This window comes from Pristiophorus japonicus, chromosome 11 (assembly GCF_044704955.1).
Source record: "Pristiophorus japonicus isolate sPriJap1 chromosome 11, sPriJap1.hap1, whole genome shotgun sequence".
NCBI classification, from domain to species: Eukaryota; Metazoa; Chordata; class Chondrichthyes; family Pristiophoridae; genus Pristiophorus; species Pristiophorus japonicus.
In genome coordinates this window covers 191,997,881-192,014,785 of record NC_091987.1, presented here as the reverse complement: position 1 = coordinate 192,014,785, position 16,905 = coordinate 191,997,881, and the positions used below count along the sequence as shown (strand labels likewise).

Below are 16,905 nucleotides of genomic sequence, written 5' to 3'. Positions count from 1 at the left end.
TACTCAGAGGTGAGGGTGCTACCCACTGAGCCACAACTGATAGAATTTTTTAACAACTATGTGACTACCGATTTCTTGGAGCATTGACTGACTTAACCAGCGCATGTAAACTTTCTCTAAACACTTATACATCCTGACCAGATATAAGTTTGCTGAATCAGTGAGAATTAGGAAATTCTGGGCCCTCCGATGGTTCGGTGGGTAAGTATGACTTGTGAATGGTGCTTAGGCACGCTGACCAAGCAAGTCCCAAGTTCGAGGCTTGGTTTGTGCCGAGTTAGACAATCTCAGCAGGTGTTTGCAGGGGTAATACAAATAGACGTCAGTGCCCCTGAGCTAGGGAAGGAAAAGCTCAGCCAGGGTTCCTGTTCCTGATAGACATCCAATGACCCCTGCTGCGTGTGTGAATGTTAGCAGAGGTTGGGCTGAACTGTATTACCCCAGCTTGATGAGATGGGAAAAATAAAAGGCGTTCAGAAATTTTTCATCTCAAATATTTGTTACAACATTTCTAGAAGTTTTTAATAAATATTTTTTTGCCTCTCCCCACTTTTGTTGCTCCCTGCAGCATATCGTGTATCCTAGCTGAGCTGTTGCTGTGCAATTTGAATCCAGGCCATTGAGGATGGGGGCGATGGGTGAGCAGGACTTAGCACAGGACAACATATATAGGTGACTAAGTTTTGGATTTTTTGGAGAATGGAGGAGAGGATTCGAGAAATCAAACCTAAATTTGGGAAAAGCATGGATAAAGGATGCAGAGGTGGGCAATGTTGTGAGGGTGGAACAAAGTGGTCTTGGCGATGGGGAGGATGTGGGGTTACGCTCAAACATAGGCCGAACAGATGCCAAGGTTTCACACAGCCTGGTTTAGCCTGAGCAGCTGCCTGGGCAGTCAATGGAGTTGGTGGCAAGGGAGTGGACCTATGGTGGGGTCTGAAATCGATAGCTGCAGTCTTCCCGATGTTCATTTGGAGAAAGCTGTGACTCACCTATGACTTGTTGTCAGATTTTTGACACACAGATAATCATATTTCAATTAATTATAGAGACATGTGACTGCTGAAAATTGGAAATGGCGGTGGGGGGGGGGAGAGTCATCCCACTGGTCCTAATTTAAAAATCTCCTGATCTAACACATTATTGAAAATTTGTACAATGGCATATTGATTAAGCAAAAACAACAGGAAACAGCAGAAATAAACAATAAACAGCAATCCTTAACAGATAATGAACGGATTAGACATACAATGGCTCAGCATATCCAATAAACAATTTAACCCATTCAGTTGCAGTACAGAAGCTGTTTTCACCATTTGCTGGTGAAACAATTCTGTTTTCCAAGAGTCTGCAAGTTCTCTTCGGTTGACCTACTTGAAGTTGCAGTGCCCCACATTGGTGGTAGATTTTTTTTTTGTTGCTAATGTAATCGTTCGGAGCAAAGGACGCCTACTTCAACTTACCAGGTAAGCTTGAAGCCTTTCAAACTGAGTTTCATTGATCTAGAAGCCACTCAGATTCTCTCAATAAAGATGGACTTTTATTTATTCCCCTCATCTTTACCTCAGTGCTCTGGCTCTGATTTTCAGGAACCGAGATGTAAAGAACAGAGGTCACCAGAATAATTACACAAACCGCCATGTCACTGACACTGAACTCCATTGTAAAAGCAGAAACATTGTCATGTTGACAAATACTAACAAATCTCCTGTATTGTTCTTCACAGTAAATTCAGAGCTGCAGAAGTGTTATACCACATAACACACAATGTACATTATAAATAGGGGAATATTTGTACCTTGGTTCTTTCATAATGACCCTTCAGTAAAATCTGGCTGCTGTTAAAGTGGAGTGTGTTTCAGCTCACCTATGTATTTCAGGCCAATATAGATAACTGGAGCAGGGCAGAAATCGGATCTAGCTGCACACTTACGCTTGGTGGCACATCCTGGCAGCTGCTCGTAAATTGCCATTGCTCTGCTTGGGAACGGACCAGGCTGTCAAGTTCAGCAGAATCAAGCAGGTTTATTGTTTTCTTTAAATGTTCTGATTTGTGGATATATTTCTACAAATATTACTTACACTTTATGGGTGTGATACTTTTGTAGTGTGACAGAGGTACTAGTGACACATCTTTTTATATATAGGTGTGTGATATATATATTTTGGTGAATATTAGGATATTTTTATGGATTTCGTTGTTGGAGGATTGAGCACTTTATTCTACTTTTGGCAGACAGTGTTGTTCTCATGCACTCCCTGGACAGGTATAGCTCTGGATGTAAAGTGAAGCTTTACATAGACCATTCAGGCTATCATGCCCGAACTATATCCATTTAGTCCCAATCTCCTGCGTTTTCCCCATACCTTCTGCTGCAATTTCAGAAGAGCATACATCACTCACTCTCTTTCATTTCCCACATCCTGGAAAAGGTGTATAAATTCAGCAAAATTGGTACAGAAATCACCCACTTAAGCTGTAAGCAGAAATTTTAGAAACTAACCTCTGAAAATATTTACTGAAGGATGATGCAGAGCAGGATGTTGTAGTTTGGTCTGTGTTGATCAATAATTAGACAGAAGTTCATTCTATGCCTGTTGTCTTGGTTATAGCTGAAAGTTGAAGAGATGCACCTGATGGAGTCAATAACCAGAGGACACAGATTTAAAATAATTGGCAAATGAACCGGAGGGGAGACGAGGAGAATTTTTTTTCCACAGCAAGTTGCTATGATCTGGAATGCACTACCTGAAAGAGTGGGTGGAAACAAATTCAGTAATAACTTTCAAACGGGAATTGGATAAATACTTGATTAACATTTGCAGGGTTATGGGGAAAGAGCAAGGGAGTAAGACTAATTGGAAAGCGTTTTCAAAGAGCCAGCAGAGGCACCTTGGGCTGAATTGCTTCCTGTGCACTCTGATTCTAAATGGCTAACAGTTCATTATGTTATCTGTCCTGCCACCATCTACTTCAGTTGTGTTAGTTATTGTTGCTATCTGAATTATATAGTTGCAAACTAGCCACAAAATGCATTTTACCTCACCCTCTTGTATAAACATACATGGATAACAATTGCAGGGCATGCTGTTTTAAGAATTACAGAAGCACTTGGTGATATTTTTCAACCAGATATTTATTATTTTGCTTCAACTATCTTATCATTTCCTGGTTTTCTTGGGCTATGTGCTAATAACACGAGTAACATACTGAGCTGGCTGACATGTTCATCTCCCACCCCACTCCATGCTGTTCTGAATCGGTCATAACCTTGCACTTAAGACCAGACCAAACATGACTATATGAGGCAGAAATCATATCCCCATTATGGCGCTAACGGGCGCAATAAAGTTTTTGCCCGGGTGAGGGGGGTGATTGAGCCTCTCAGGAAATTGCCCAGAGGTTTGGGGGAGTGCTGTACCGGTAGCGCCGCGCCCGGTGTTTTGCACCCCAGGCCAATGCACGCCCGCCGATGATGTCATCAATGCAATTGGCAGCTTCGCGGGGGGCCCCTTAAAGTGGAGGCCTTTTGTGTTGCGGGCAGCCATGTGTTTTTGTCAGCCGACACTTCCATCGGCCTGACAGTGGTGGCCCTCGTGACAACCGGCCTGCCATTGTGCAGCCTGGCACTCTTTTATGGGTGTCGGGCTGCTGGATCGGTCGATTGCCTCCCTGGTGGCTTGGAGTGCGAAGCGGCCCTCCCTTTTAATGAAGGGGAGAGATGCTGTAGCGCGTCAGCACTATGCAGAATCCGTGTAACGCTGTGTTCTGGATCGTGGCACTCTGCTCCCGAGTGTGGCGCAGCACTCATTGCCACGCTCCCGCCCCGGGAGTGCCCCTCTAAGAACGCGGATCGCCGAAGACAAAGCTCTGCGTCTTTGAAGGGGCGCACGTGCCCAGTTCCGCATTGGGGGCGGAACCAGGCCTGGCAGTTTACCGCCCCCGATTGGGGCGATGGGCAATTTCGGCCCCTATCTCTTTGGGAAATGTATAGCTTCCAGTTATCACTTCCCCACAGAAACATGCACTGAGATTAGAAACTTAGTTGTATTAAAGATCAAGGGTGTGAACTCACACTTAATCCTCTGTGATTCTGAATATTATGTTCGAAGATGATTGATTTATTTTAAAAACTGAGTAATTCCATTGAACATAGTGCTAAAAGATGAGCTGTTAAGATCAATCTCAAAGACAGGTCAAAACAAAGCTATTTTAAACACACACACAAAAAATAATTTAATTGGTGAATGATGCTATAAGTTTGTGTCATTTTACATGTTGCTCGCGAGGATTATTGGTAATAGATCTAAATGAGGTTCATATTATGTCATAAACTTGAAAATAAAGCCAAGGCAGTTTAAAGGATGTATTGACAGTCATTTTCCAATATTCCATTGACTCTGGATCAGTTCCTATGGAGTGGAGGGTAGCCAATGTAACCCCACTTTTTAAAAAAGGAGGGAGAGAAAAAACAGGGAATTATAGACCGGTCAGCCTGACATCGGTAGTGGGTAAAATGATGGAATCAATTATTAAGGATGTCATAGCAGTGCATTTGGAAAGAGGTGACATGATAGGTCCAAGTCAGCATGGATTTGTGAAAGGGAAATCATGCTTGACAAATCTTCTAGAGTTTTTTGAGGATGTAACTAGTAGAGTGGATAAGGGAGAACCAGTGGATGTGGTGTATTTGGACTTTCAAAAGTCTTTTGATAAGGTCCCACACAAGAGATTAGTGTGCATAATTAAGGCACATGGTATTGGGGGTAATGTACTGATGTGGATAGAGAACTGGTTGTCAGACAGGAAGCAAAGAGTAGGAGTAAATGGGGACTTTTCAGAATTGCAGGCAGTGACTAGTGGGGTACCACAAGGTTCTGTGCTGGGGCCCCAGCTGTTTACACTGTACATTAATGATTTAGACGAGGGGATTAAATGTAGTATCTCCAAATTTGCGGATGACACTAAGTTGGGTGGCAGTGTGGGTTGCGAGGAGGATGCTATGAGGCTGCAGAGCGACTTGGATAGGTTAGGTGAGTGGGCAAATGCATGGCAGATGAAGTATGAAGTGAGGTTATCCACTTTGGTGGTAAAAACAGAGAGATAGACTATTATCTGAATGGTGACAGATTAGGAAAAGGGGAGGTGCAACGAGACCTGGGTGTCATGGTACATCAGTCATTGAAGGTTGGCATGCAGTTACAGCAGGCGGTTAAGAAAGCAAATGGCATGTTGGCCTTCATAGCGAGGGGATTTGAGTACAGGGGCAGGGAGGTGTTGCTACAGTTGTACAGGGCCTTGGTGAGGCCACACCTGGAGTATTGTGTACAGTTTTGGTCTCCTAACCTGAGGAAGGACATTCTTGCTATTGAGGGAGTGCAGCGAAGGTTCACCAGACTGATTCCCGGGATGGCGGGACTGACCTATCAAGAAAGACTAGATCAACTGGGCTTGTATTCATTGGAGTTCAGAAGAGTGAGAGGGGACCTCATAGAAACGTTTAAAATTCTGAATGGGTTAGACTGGTTAGATGCAGGAAGAATGTTCCCAATGTTGGGGAAGTCCAGAACCAGGGGACACAGTCTAAGGATAAGGGGTAAGCCATTTAGGACCGAGTTGAGGAGAAACTTCTTCACCCAGAGAGTGGTGAACCTGTGGAATTCTCTACCACAGAAAGTTGTTGAGGCCAATTCACTAAATATATTTAAAAAGGAGTTAGATGAAGTCCTTACTACTAGGGGGAATCAAGGGTTATGGCGAGAAAGCAGGAATGGGGTATTGAAGTTGCATGTTCAGCCATGAACTCATTGAATGATGGTGCAGGCTCGAAGGGCCGAATGGCCCACTCCTGCACCTATTTTCTATGTTTCTATGTAAAACAAAATGAAACCTAACGTTGAATTATTTGAACTGAATCTCCGCTATCTTTAAAGTAGCACCTTCCTTTGGGTGAAGTGCTTCTCAGAAAGATGCAAAAAAAAAGTCCAGCACCCCATCCGTGAGAGGAAACCTTCCCATTTGTACCTGTTTTGAGATAGGGAGCAGAAACCCATGCTACCTGCCATTGCTTGAAGAAATTCACAAAATTCTTTATTTTATTTGTCGTTACTGTTACACATGTAATTAAAATTAATCTGCAGTGTATAGGGAAAATCTGTGCATTAGTGCAGTGGGGGCTTTATTTCAGTTTTGGTGGATATATCATGTTAACAGTCTAAATGTACTTAAATGGACAGTGTATTCTTATGGAAAGAGCAGTAATAGCATAAAATTAAGTGCTTTTTGTGTATTAACCATTAAGACTTGATAGCCCCGTGTGCATGTGCAAGTTCCCATGCAAATTCAGTAAGAGAGTTAAAACCTGTAGTGACTCGAGATCTTAGGGTGGGGGCTGGGAAACACATCTGATCCCCTACATGCAGCATTTCGGCATTGATTAAGAGATTACACTCACAGCTGCCACCAGCGATTTCCAGTGACGTGTGCTGTAGATGGCTGCACGAGGTCCATTTAATCCTTTACTCATTTGAGTGGGCGACGGTGATGCCATGAGTCTTTCCTCACTGCAGCGACCAGCTCTTGTCTGCCTGCTTCAGCTAGCCATGCTCGGTGTGGAATGTCAGTAGCAGAGTGTGGAGCTGCAGGCTGTGTGAACGTCAGTGCGCACAGAACTGTTGCCAGTAGTGAAGTGTCAAGTGAAGGTGAGGCACTTGTCTCCCTTTACAACACAGACTGGAGAGCTCTGCTGCATTTGTGAATCTGCATTGTGTGCTAGCATGTTGTGGAGCACTCATCCTGGTGATTGGGGAGAAGCAGCTATGGGTGTCGGATACTGTGTACTGCACTGATGAAAGGCTTCAAGCTAGCCTGGTAAGTAGAAGTGGCAGCATCCGCAGCTAAGCCAAGCTACACAGAGCACATTCTGAGAGAATTAAGTCAGCCCAGTTTTTCTGGGAGAGAGGCAGAGTACTGTTAGAGTAGAAAATCATTGCTGGTAATTAGCTTCCCATTGTTTGCACTATAGTTGCAGTATGTTATTGGCTATTGTCAGTGCTAATCCTTTTAACCGGCTATCTAAATCAAAAGAGAAAGACGTTATTAAGGGAAAAATGTAGTTTTAGTTCTCAATGCTGTCAGACTCTTAACTAACTGTGTACAGTGATAGAGTTTTATGAATGTTGCAGCAATATATTTTACAGAAGTTAAGGCTAAGTACATGCTTATAAGAAGATTCTGATAAAACTTTGCAGTTGTACAGAGATTGAATGACATATATGCTGTATCCCATCTAATCTTGTTCTAATCTGTGACAATCTGTTTGTAATGCTGCCCAATTAGGAACTGTGTGGATATTACACGGAAGTGACTTGAATGAGACTGACAGCACTTATAAATGATGGTTTCCCATTACTGAATGTTTAAGTTTACGGCTATGCAGAAACTCCCATTGCCATCCCTCATTTGATTGCCGGTTTCATTTAGTAATAGGGTTGCCAACTTTGGTTGGACATATTCCCGGAGGTATGGTCACATGACGTTTGATCATGTGACACGTTCTCGCAAATGTTATTGCATTAACTTGTAACGGTCGGGTGCCCTGTAGTTGAGTGCCTTTGATTCCCATGAGACTGTAATAAATGTTTATACTCGGGCAGGCAATGAATGGTTCCCCATTGCCTTGAGTTGTGCTCTCTGATGCCCCAATGTTTATTGATTTTACTTTCTATCATGGTCCCTGTAATCTGATTAAATGTCCTATCCCTTCACTGGGTCTGCAGAGCTGGAGATAGCACGGCTAAACTGTAGTAGTTAGTGCCAGCTACCCTCCTAGTAAAGCAAGGTGTTGACTTTTGCTAACACATGTGAATGGTTGTGCCTTAAAGGAAAACATATTATCACTATTTGATTGAGTCCATTTCCAACAAAACGCCGTTAACATTCCCAAGGAATGAATCAGCTTGGCCAAGCAGCCATTGTGTCTGCTTAGTAATGATTTACTTTTATCGTGATTTAGATGGCTGATGGTTTTCACTGCATCACTGGGAAATTTAACATCCTCCATAGGATATTTTCAGTGGGTTTTTTTCTACAGATTTACTGCCCATGTCATAGATGCACAAATAGACTTTAGAATGAGTACAAACTTTTGACAAGTCATTGAAGTAACCAAGATACGGTAGAGTAGCCATACAGACTGGAGCCCTGAGAAACACCAGTGTCAATCAAATTTAGACGTAATCCTTTGATGTCTGCCAAGCTTGAAACCATTTTGTTGTTTCATTTGATGAGCTAAATCTTATACGTTATTGAATGGTTGACAGAGAACATTTTTTTTTCATTCTTCATAAGCTAGCTTTCACAGCATGGCAATCAGTTCCATTTTACAGCAAAGCTATACTAAAATATTTTATGGAAAGTAAGAAGTCCAATGGCTGCTTAATGCCTTCTGTTTTGGATAAAAACATAGTTGATGATGCAATAGTTTGCCGGTAATTGTAAATGCAACAGATAGTGTTTTGATACTGGGTTCTCGAGTGTGGGAAACATTGGCTTCGATATTAATGACTGGCAGGAGGAGGTCCGGGGTAAGTCGGGATTAAACCCTAAAAAATGCAAAATGCGACCCCAACCCACCGCATACGCACCTGCCACCATTTTTATGCAGGAGGGTTGCGAGATGTGCGAGCGTCCTGTCTTGGAGAAGCAGAGAACTTCATTAACATATTTAAATCAGGCTACCACAGTGTAATTGAAAGCCTGATTTAAATTTAACACTGGCAGCGTGGGTTTCCCATGGCTTGGGAAACCCAGCAGCAAAAGGGAGGCAGGAGCTGCCGGCTCCAGAAGGTAAGTGCCTTTGTATGGACCACGAGAAGCAAGAGTGCTGCCCACGGCCTCTCAATGAAACCTTTGACTTCCCCTCTGCTGATTGTGACCTCTCTCCAGTCCCTGCCGCAATTGGCGACTTCTTTCCGCCAACCCCCCTCAAAGCCGCAATCTGCAATTCCTCCGTCTTGATTGCCAGGGAAGGTTCCCATGGGACCCCGGCTGTGGCCTCCTGCTGCTGGTGTTATCGCCTGGCAGCCTGTCTATTTGGAAGAAAAAAAATGAGAATGAGATCTTGCCGTTAAATTCGGCTGTACCTCCGCGTCCCAGCCTTACCAGGTTTCCCCCATGCTACTGCACTCCCACCTCCCCATAGCTACGTTAAATTCTTACAGGGCTTGACAGGGAGGATGTTTCCCCTGGCTGGGGAATCTAGAAACAGGGGTCACAGTCTCAGAATAAGGGGTCGGTCATTTAGGACTGAGATGAGGAGAAACCTCTTAACTCAGAGGGTGGTGAATCTTGGAATTCTCTACCCCAGAGGGCTGTGGAGGCTCAGTCATTGAGTATATTCAAAACCGACATGGATAGATTTTTGGATATTAAGGGATATGTGGATAGTGAAGGTAGCAGATCAGCCATGAACTTATTGAATGGTGGAGCAGGCTCAAGGGGCCGAATGGCCTTTTCCTGATCCAATCTGAGAGATCCACCATCACAGTAAATTATAAACTGTTACAGACAATCCACCAGCTTTGTTTAATAGTTCTGTGAAACCCCATTTCCTTAAAGAACAAAGATAGACTTAGAATGAATATCCTTGAGTTGTTGAGACTGTTTGGACAGTAATGACATATTTGAGGTGGTGAAGCTAACATTGGAAAATTCTCCCCATTCAAATGGAAAACGAGAGTTTGCTCCTTTGTTGTCTTGCACCCCACTTAAACTATCAATTTATCACCGAGGTACTGCTGACACTGGTGGCTGTTTCACGTCATAACTGTGATGTATTGCCTCCGATTTCTAAGAGATCCACTTGAGCTGGTTTCTAGATGTTGGATGTTCTTCCTTTGTTTCCAGCGACACTATTAATAGAGGAGAGGCGGCAAAAATGATGGTCATTGCCTGCTTGAGTAGCTACACAGACAGGAGCAATTTCACTATCGCTCAACATATCGAGCTTGCTCGGTCCTTATTGGAGCAGAGTAAAACAAGTTCTTCAAACATTTCTGAAATTGATTTGTTCATAAACCTCTGCTGCAGTTGTAAGTGCAGTCATTTTAGTCTGCTTTATGTTCTCATTGGCTGGGCAAGCTCTGTACAGGTGACTAGTGTCTAAACCACCTCACTATCTGTACAAAAGGGAATAGCAGGGTTTCTTGCAGTCATTCAGCTTGGTAGTGGCTGTGTTACTTTCTTACCTGTTCTGTCCTGACTGCTGTTAAACACCCCTGTACTATAAACAGAAGATAGAAATTATTTAAATGTTTATTGTTTCACAATTAAAAGGCTTTTAAGATATTTGATAGACTTCAATATCCTACTGTAGTTTCCCCTACTTGGGCTTTTATACAGAAAATAACTCCTTATAAATGCATATGCACATTTGTAGAACAATCACAGCCAACTGGTGGGGAAGTACAAACAGCTGGGATTATTTCCTCTGATCAGATTTCAAACAAAAATCCCCCTCTCCTTACCCTCCGTGTTTTCTGGGACCCTGCCTGCACAGAACCAAAGCGGGTAAATGGAGTTCAGATACGGATCAGCCACGATCTGATTGAATGGCAGAACAGGCTCGAGGGGGTGCATGGCCTACTCCCGTTCCTATCTTCCTGTGAAATAGGAGAGTGATAATGGACTGAATGTAAACGCTTGATGCAACCCTCCTGCCGCTTTTAGCTATAGTCAGCGTGTGTGTATTATGCAAGTATTTTGATAGGCCTCAGTATATGGGAGAGGAAGGATTATATGGAGAACCGCACCCTGTTTAGATTTTCCGAGCTTTCTAGATGTTCTAGCCCCTCGTATGTTAATTATATTTGTTCCATCAGCCGCTGATGTCTAATTTCTGTGTGGCTCTGTATTACCTGAACAACAACTGCATGTTTTTATATAGCGCCTTTAACATAGTAAAATGTTCCAAGGTGCTTCACAGGAGTATTAGAAGACGGAACATTTGACACTGAGCCTCAGGAGGAGAAATTAGTGCAGGTGAGAGGTAGGTTTTAAGGAGCGTCTTAAAAGAGAAAAGAGAGGTAGAGAGGTGGACAGGAAGCAGAAATTACCAGAAGAAAATTGAAGTGATTTACTTTTCACCAAATTACTGTCAGAAATGGGCCTTTCCCATGTTTACTTATTAGGTTCTAATGTTCACTGATTTTCTTCTGGACTTAGCTCCCAGAATTTTCTAGGTCAGCTTTAATGAATAATTAATTACTTCCCGGCCCAATTTTGGGCCTGGCAAGAGAGCGCACCAAAGGTCAGATAGGTGGGTGAGAAATAGGATATAATAGCAGCCTTAAAAGTGGTGGAAATGTTACAGCCTTTATAAAGATTATAAATACGTTAAAGGTATATTTCAACCAAAAGCTGTTTGAGACAATAAAGTGGCCAGCGGAAAAGTGATGGAGTGGCATAGAACCCCTTATCTGATAGCTGGTGAAAGTGAAGTGCAACTGCATGACGTTGGAGCAAGGAAGGTTGTCCTGTTTGTCATTCCAGGACAGTATGCCTGGCAGGAGTTGTTGGCCAGGCTCAATACTGTTTATATTGCCCACAGGACCTGCGAACATATGCAAAGAAGATGGCACACTTTAAGGAAGCTTGCTAGGTAAGAGTACCCAACAACAGTACCATTTACCAGGTAGATGGCTGTAAGTATGCATGCCACAAAGCATTACCTGTCCGCCTGCTTCTCATTTACTCCTAGCTCACGCCAAGCCCTCACACAACCTTGCAGCTACATTGTTTTGGTTTATCATGTGTGCCCATACTTCAGAAGGGATCACATTCAGGCTGCAACTTATACCCTTGGTATATACACACCTTCAAAAGGTTTCGCACATAAAATCATTGTAGCACCACCTAGGTACATGATGCATGATCGCTTAATGACATGCATGAAGGGCTGCAAGATGGCCGCATGGCTGCCATCTACTTTGGGAAGGGCATTGGTACAATGATACTGGGCAGCTCTGTCATGCTGAGAAAAGACATGGAAGTGCTGGTCATGCTGAACTATGCACTTGCGCCCTATTGAATATAGTGTGGGCAATACATTGCCTAATACTTAAAATTAGCCTTTTCTAGACTGGAAAGAGCGAGAGGGTAAAGTTAGGAGAAGGGGCACTCGATTCCTATAGGCAGTGACATCTCTATAGTACAGACGTCCTGACAGCAGATGGCACAGACTTGCAATTGGTTTGCAATGACTCTGCTTGCAGATTCAGTTCCCATGGTCATTGTGAGGTAGGCATAGATGTGTATAGTGCCATAATGGTCAGTCATAGGTGGGAAAAATCATGTAAAATTTATGAACAACAATTAATAGCAGAAGCCAGTACTAAAAATAAATTGTAAAATGGGAAGATTAATAAAGGGTAAAAATTGTATAACTTTTTAAAGAGCTGCATCTTTCATAGCACTTTGCATAGGCCCAGTGTAGGTGGCTGAAGGGACTGCCCAGCCCAATCCTCTGGTAAACAGATGGAAAATTATGCAAGGTATTGTTCCAATCCATTATAATGTTTAAGCTCCTTTTTGGAGAGACCACTTCACAACTGGCAGAAAATTGCGATCAGCACTAACGCGATGCAGATCTGGTTATATCGGGAATGCTCAGGCTTTTTACCTCTTCATCTGTTACATAGGTTTGCAGTATGGAGCCTCAAGAGTGACATAAAAAGGTTTAATCCATGCTCCCATTAATCTGCATATATCAAGTTGCTGATACTAATAGGTCTGTGTATTTTGCTTAAACACATTATCGATCAATGGGTTAATGCCATTTGGATCAGCCCTTTCTAAACCACTCGGCCACTAAATTCAAACAAGACATCTCAACAAATAAGGAATATCAGCACAGAGAGAACTAAGTTGACCTTTGTGAGCCAGATTGCCAGGATTTGGGGCTTTTTGGACATTCCTGGGCTATCCAATCTAATCTAGTTATTGTTTCTGCCTTACCCGTTTAACCCTGGAACTAAATTTTACAGCCTCAAAACTTACTGTGTGAAAAAAAATTATCTTGCTCTCTCTTCTAAATCTCTTGTATCAATGGCTCCTTGTTCTAGATCTCTTAACTAGAGAGGAGGCAAGATGGGGGAGAAATTCTCAGCTGTCTGTCAATGCAAAGACTGGGTTATTATGAGAGGTACATTATGAATGCATTTTGTTTAGTTTCTCTTTGAAGTAAGTCATAAACAATAAATGATATCAGTCGGGTCCTAGTTATTAATACGTTATAGTAAGGGCATACACAGCAGTTATCTTTCTAAAATTTGACCTTTAATTTCTTCAAAGGAAATTTCCTGTGAATATTAAATATTCTGCAGAGTTGCACTATTCTTTTCTAAATGTGTTGGGTTTGTACCAGTTTTCAGTGATTCCTAACTCACTAGGCACAATTCGCTCTCTTGTAAGCAATTTCAGTCACAATTTGTTGCCGTACTTTGCTGCAAGATAAAAATGCAACATCCTAGGCGTAATTTGTATTTACTTAATTCAAGTTATTTGTTCATTTGAATTGAAATTGTGCATAAAAAAGCCCCCCGTACTATTTTACTAAAATTACTTGCATTGTGCTAGTAGATAGATTGAATTTATTGAGCAAAAATGACTGAATATACAGTATTGGAGTACATCTAACTAATTCAGATCATGAACACAGAAGCAGCTGCATTACCTCGATCATGGCTGCTGTTAATGTCATATCAGCAACAGTTCCCACCTGCTCCATGATTTTACAGTGTAACAAATGTAGTTGTAATTTCAAATATATTGGGAATGACTCAACATTGCTCAAATAAATGCCAGGATTTAGTTACAGATACTCACTCCATGACTTGGTTAATGCAAAATAGAAAAATGGCCTATTTTTTATCATGGCCAAATTTTATCCAAGTTCACTCAAAAACAAACTAGTCCAAACTTTGGTGTTGCTCGCTTAATTTTGTTTTGACATCCAAACCTGTCCACTGCTCCTTTCTGCTCTTCCAAAAGTGACTGATTCTCCATTAACCAATCCTAGCACTGATTAAAAAATGTCTTGGCTCATCAACAACTGTGTTTTGTGCTGTAGTTTGGTTTCCGAACATCCCAATTCCATCCAACACAGCGGTCAAATAGTTGCATTTTTACACCAATTTCTTGAAACTGAAGTTTGCCACAAGAAATATGTCTTGTCTAAATTCTTCATGTTGCTTGCCTTCAGATGCACCAGCTAGCTGCGTTGTGGAATGTGACAGAAGATAATAAATCAGAAGAGCCAGACTTTTCTGACTGTGCAACACTTTGGCACAGTACTCTCATTAAGCATATAAATTATATCTGAAAATTGATCAGAGGTCAGCCTAAGTAGTTTACTTGTGATGATGGAAAATATTCTTAGTTAATTTGATGAATTTAAAAATATTTAAATGTTTAAATTCATTGTACTGGAGATTGGTTAAAATATTACCACTGTATTTTGCAGTCATTACTAAATTTCAAAAATCCCAACAATTGACTGGGAGAATGCCAAATCTCTATATTTAGAGGACAAAGAAATATAATATATAAGGCATGTATTACAGTGGCTAGAAATGTCCTTGTAACTGTAGTGATTTGTTATTGCATAAATGTCTCGCTGTCTCTCAAAAATCCCTTCTTGACAGATTAAATGGTCGAATTATTCACAATCAGTGAACAAAATTGATGGTCAAATGCAGAATAGAACTTTGTTCCCTGGAGCACTGAGTCACACAACACATGCAGAGTTTTAATGCTTTAATATCAGACTGGTTTTGTGTAAAAATAAAATGCCAAAAAATAGAAAATAGGGCTCAGTGAGTAAAACAACAGAGCTTCTAAAGCTCTTCACAAAAATAAGTAACTCAACAATAATGGTGGCAAGTTCATAGAGGGATTCAGATTACATCATAAACTGTGAGATCAAAGCTCAAATTATTTAGGAACCTTCTGTAAACCCAGAATTATACTATTCAGCTCTTTCCCAAAGTATCTGTTGAACATGTTTTCTTTATTTTTAATTATAAAAGACAACTCTGGCTTCTTAGAGTTGGGAGAGTTTCATTGTGTCAGAGATGCAATGTTCATGGAGGAGCATTAGCCTTCTTTATCACACCAGTATTGCAGCATTACCAGAAAATAATTGCTGAGCAAGGTGTTGTATATATTACATGGAAAGTGGACCCCGGGAATGAGTTGTAAGCCTGTAATCTAAATGATAAAATAACGGAAGAGAAATTCTTTATACCATATTGTAATGTATGTACCTGTGAGTGTAAATGGCTTAGCCAGTCACGTGATGTTCACAAGACTCAATAAAACCCCAGGCAGTTGGGTCCAGGTCATCTACGATGAGGCATGCAGTGAATCTAGTGGATGAACTGGTAATGTGTAGTGTGATTGTTAAACCTTTGCTAATAAATCAATTAGTTTTTAATAGCAATGTGTTGCTATGAATTTTTAAGCAAAGAACCCATGAAGCAAATCCATTACACCTATCTCTTGGAAAGTCCTTATTATTTTAAAGCTAGTTCCCAAACCAGAACCAGAAGTTTCCAGAGTCAGTTCCCAGTTCCTTCTAGGTTAGTTGATCTCATCTGGGCTGATGGTACAACTGCTATCAACATCTTTGGGTTAAGGAGGAGGAATCAGCCAGGGTGCCCACTCCTGATTTCAACTGTGGACATCGGGTGAGAACACTATTTGTCTCGGCTATAATGCCCTGAATAGTCAAATACCTTGCTAACATTCTCCATCCAGGCTTGCACATGAAGAGTAGCCACTTAGACAAGAAATCGGAAAGTTTTGAGGAATTGTGTCCCAACAAGAGTCATCGCCTTAGGAGATTCGAGATGAAAATTGAGGAATATTGTTTTTAACCTGGAGCTGGGCCACTATTTCACTCAGTCCAGGGCCAGATCCTTCTCTAGGAGGATGCTTACTGTCTGTATTTTATTGGTGTTTCTAGGAAAATCCTGCAATAATCTGTCTTAATCGGTTGATTTATTTAAAGCTGAGTGTATTACAATTTATTGGCATATAGAATTGTGGATAGCTGGAAATGAGAAATAATATAATTCAAGATTGGAGGACATCCTGAACACAGAGTCAAAAAATACTTTTTGAATGTCATGAACCCATAAATTAAATTTACTTGGCAACCATTTGTATATTTTTATGATGTGCAGTTTGGTCTCAATAAAATAATTAGAATTAAGTCAGTTAAGAGAAGAGCTGAAATTACTTTTGAAGATCACAAGAAACAGTTGTGATTCTCATCCTTGCAGATTAATGTTGCCATGTGATTCACAAAGGCTGTAATATAGAGAATGATGGATACCTGGCGACAGTTCCAAGGCACAGATCTCATCAAGGGGTTCAAATGGCATAGCAAACCAAGAGAACAAAGTTTGATTGGTTTTCAACCATCTTATGAACACCAAGATGTTGAAGTCACTTATTGTTTTGAATAATATGTACACATGTCATTGTATGATTGATCAAATTAGTGACATCATTGTCAATCAATTGAGTGAAAAATAGTAATGATTATATGGTTAATCTTTGTTAACAGGAAATAACTGGCTCTACTAGTTTACAGAGGCAACTGTCCTAGTGTGTTGCAGCTTTATAACATACTCCTGAAAGTCACTTTTAAAAAAAAAAAATTCCCTTTCCAGTTTTTTTGTTTCTTCATTTACCCTCCCCTTGTTCTGGAGGCTTTGCTGGGTCACAGCTCCAGGAGCAACAGTCGTTCCCCTTGACCCCCTATCCTCAGTGCTGGCCATTCTTCAGCAAGCTGTTGAACTATGAGAACCCACCACCACTCCTGTCGTCGCGTTTTACCC

General features: G+C 41.4%; 1 protein-coding gene across 9 annotated transcripts in view; it reads left to right on the top strand.

Moving 5' to 3' along the window:
- Positions 1 to 16,905, top strand: part of gramd1ba (GRAM domain containing 1Ba) — a 561,758-nt gene that overhangs the window by 296,647 nt on the left and 248,206 nt on the right. The window contains exon 5 of one of the 9 annotated variants that reach the window (XM_070894370.1): positions 11,610 to 11,660. The exons of the other annotated variants lie outside the window; for them this stretch is intronic. Within the exon in view, the coding sequence (XP_070750471.1) occupies positions 11,610 to 11,660 (51 nt within the window). The remainder of the gene's footprint in view (positions 1 to 11,609; positions 11,661 to 16,905) is intronic. 9 annotated transcript variants of the gene reach the window in all.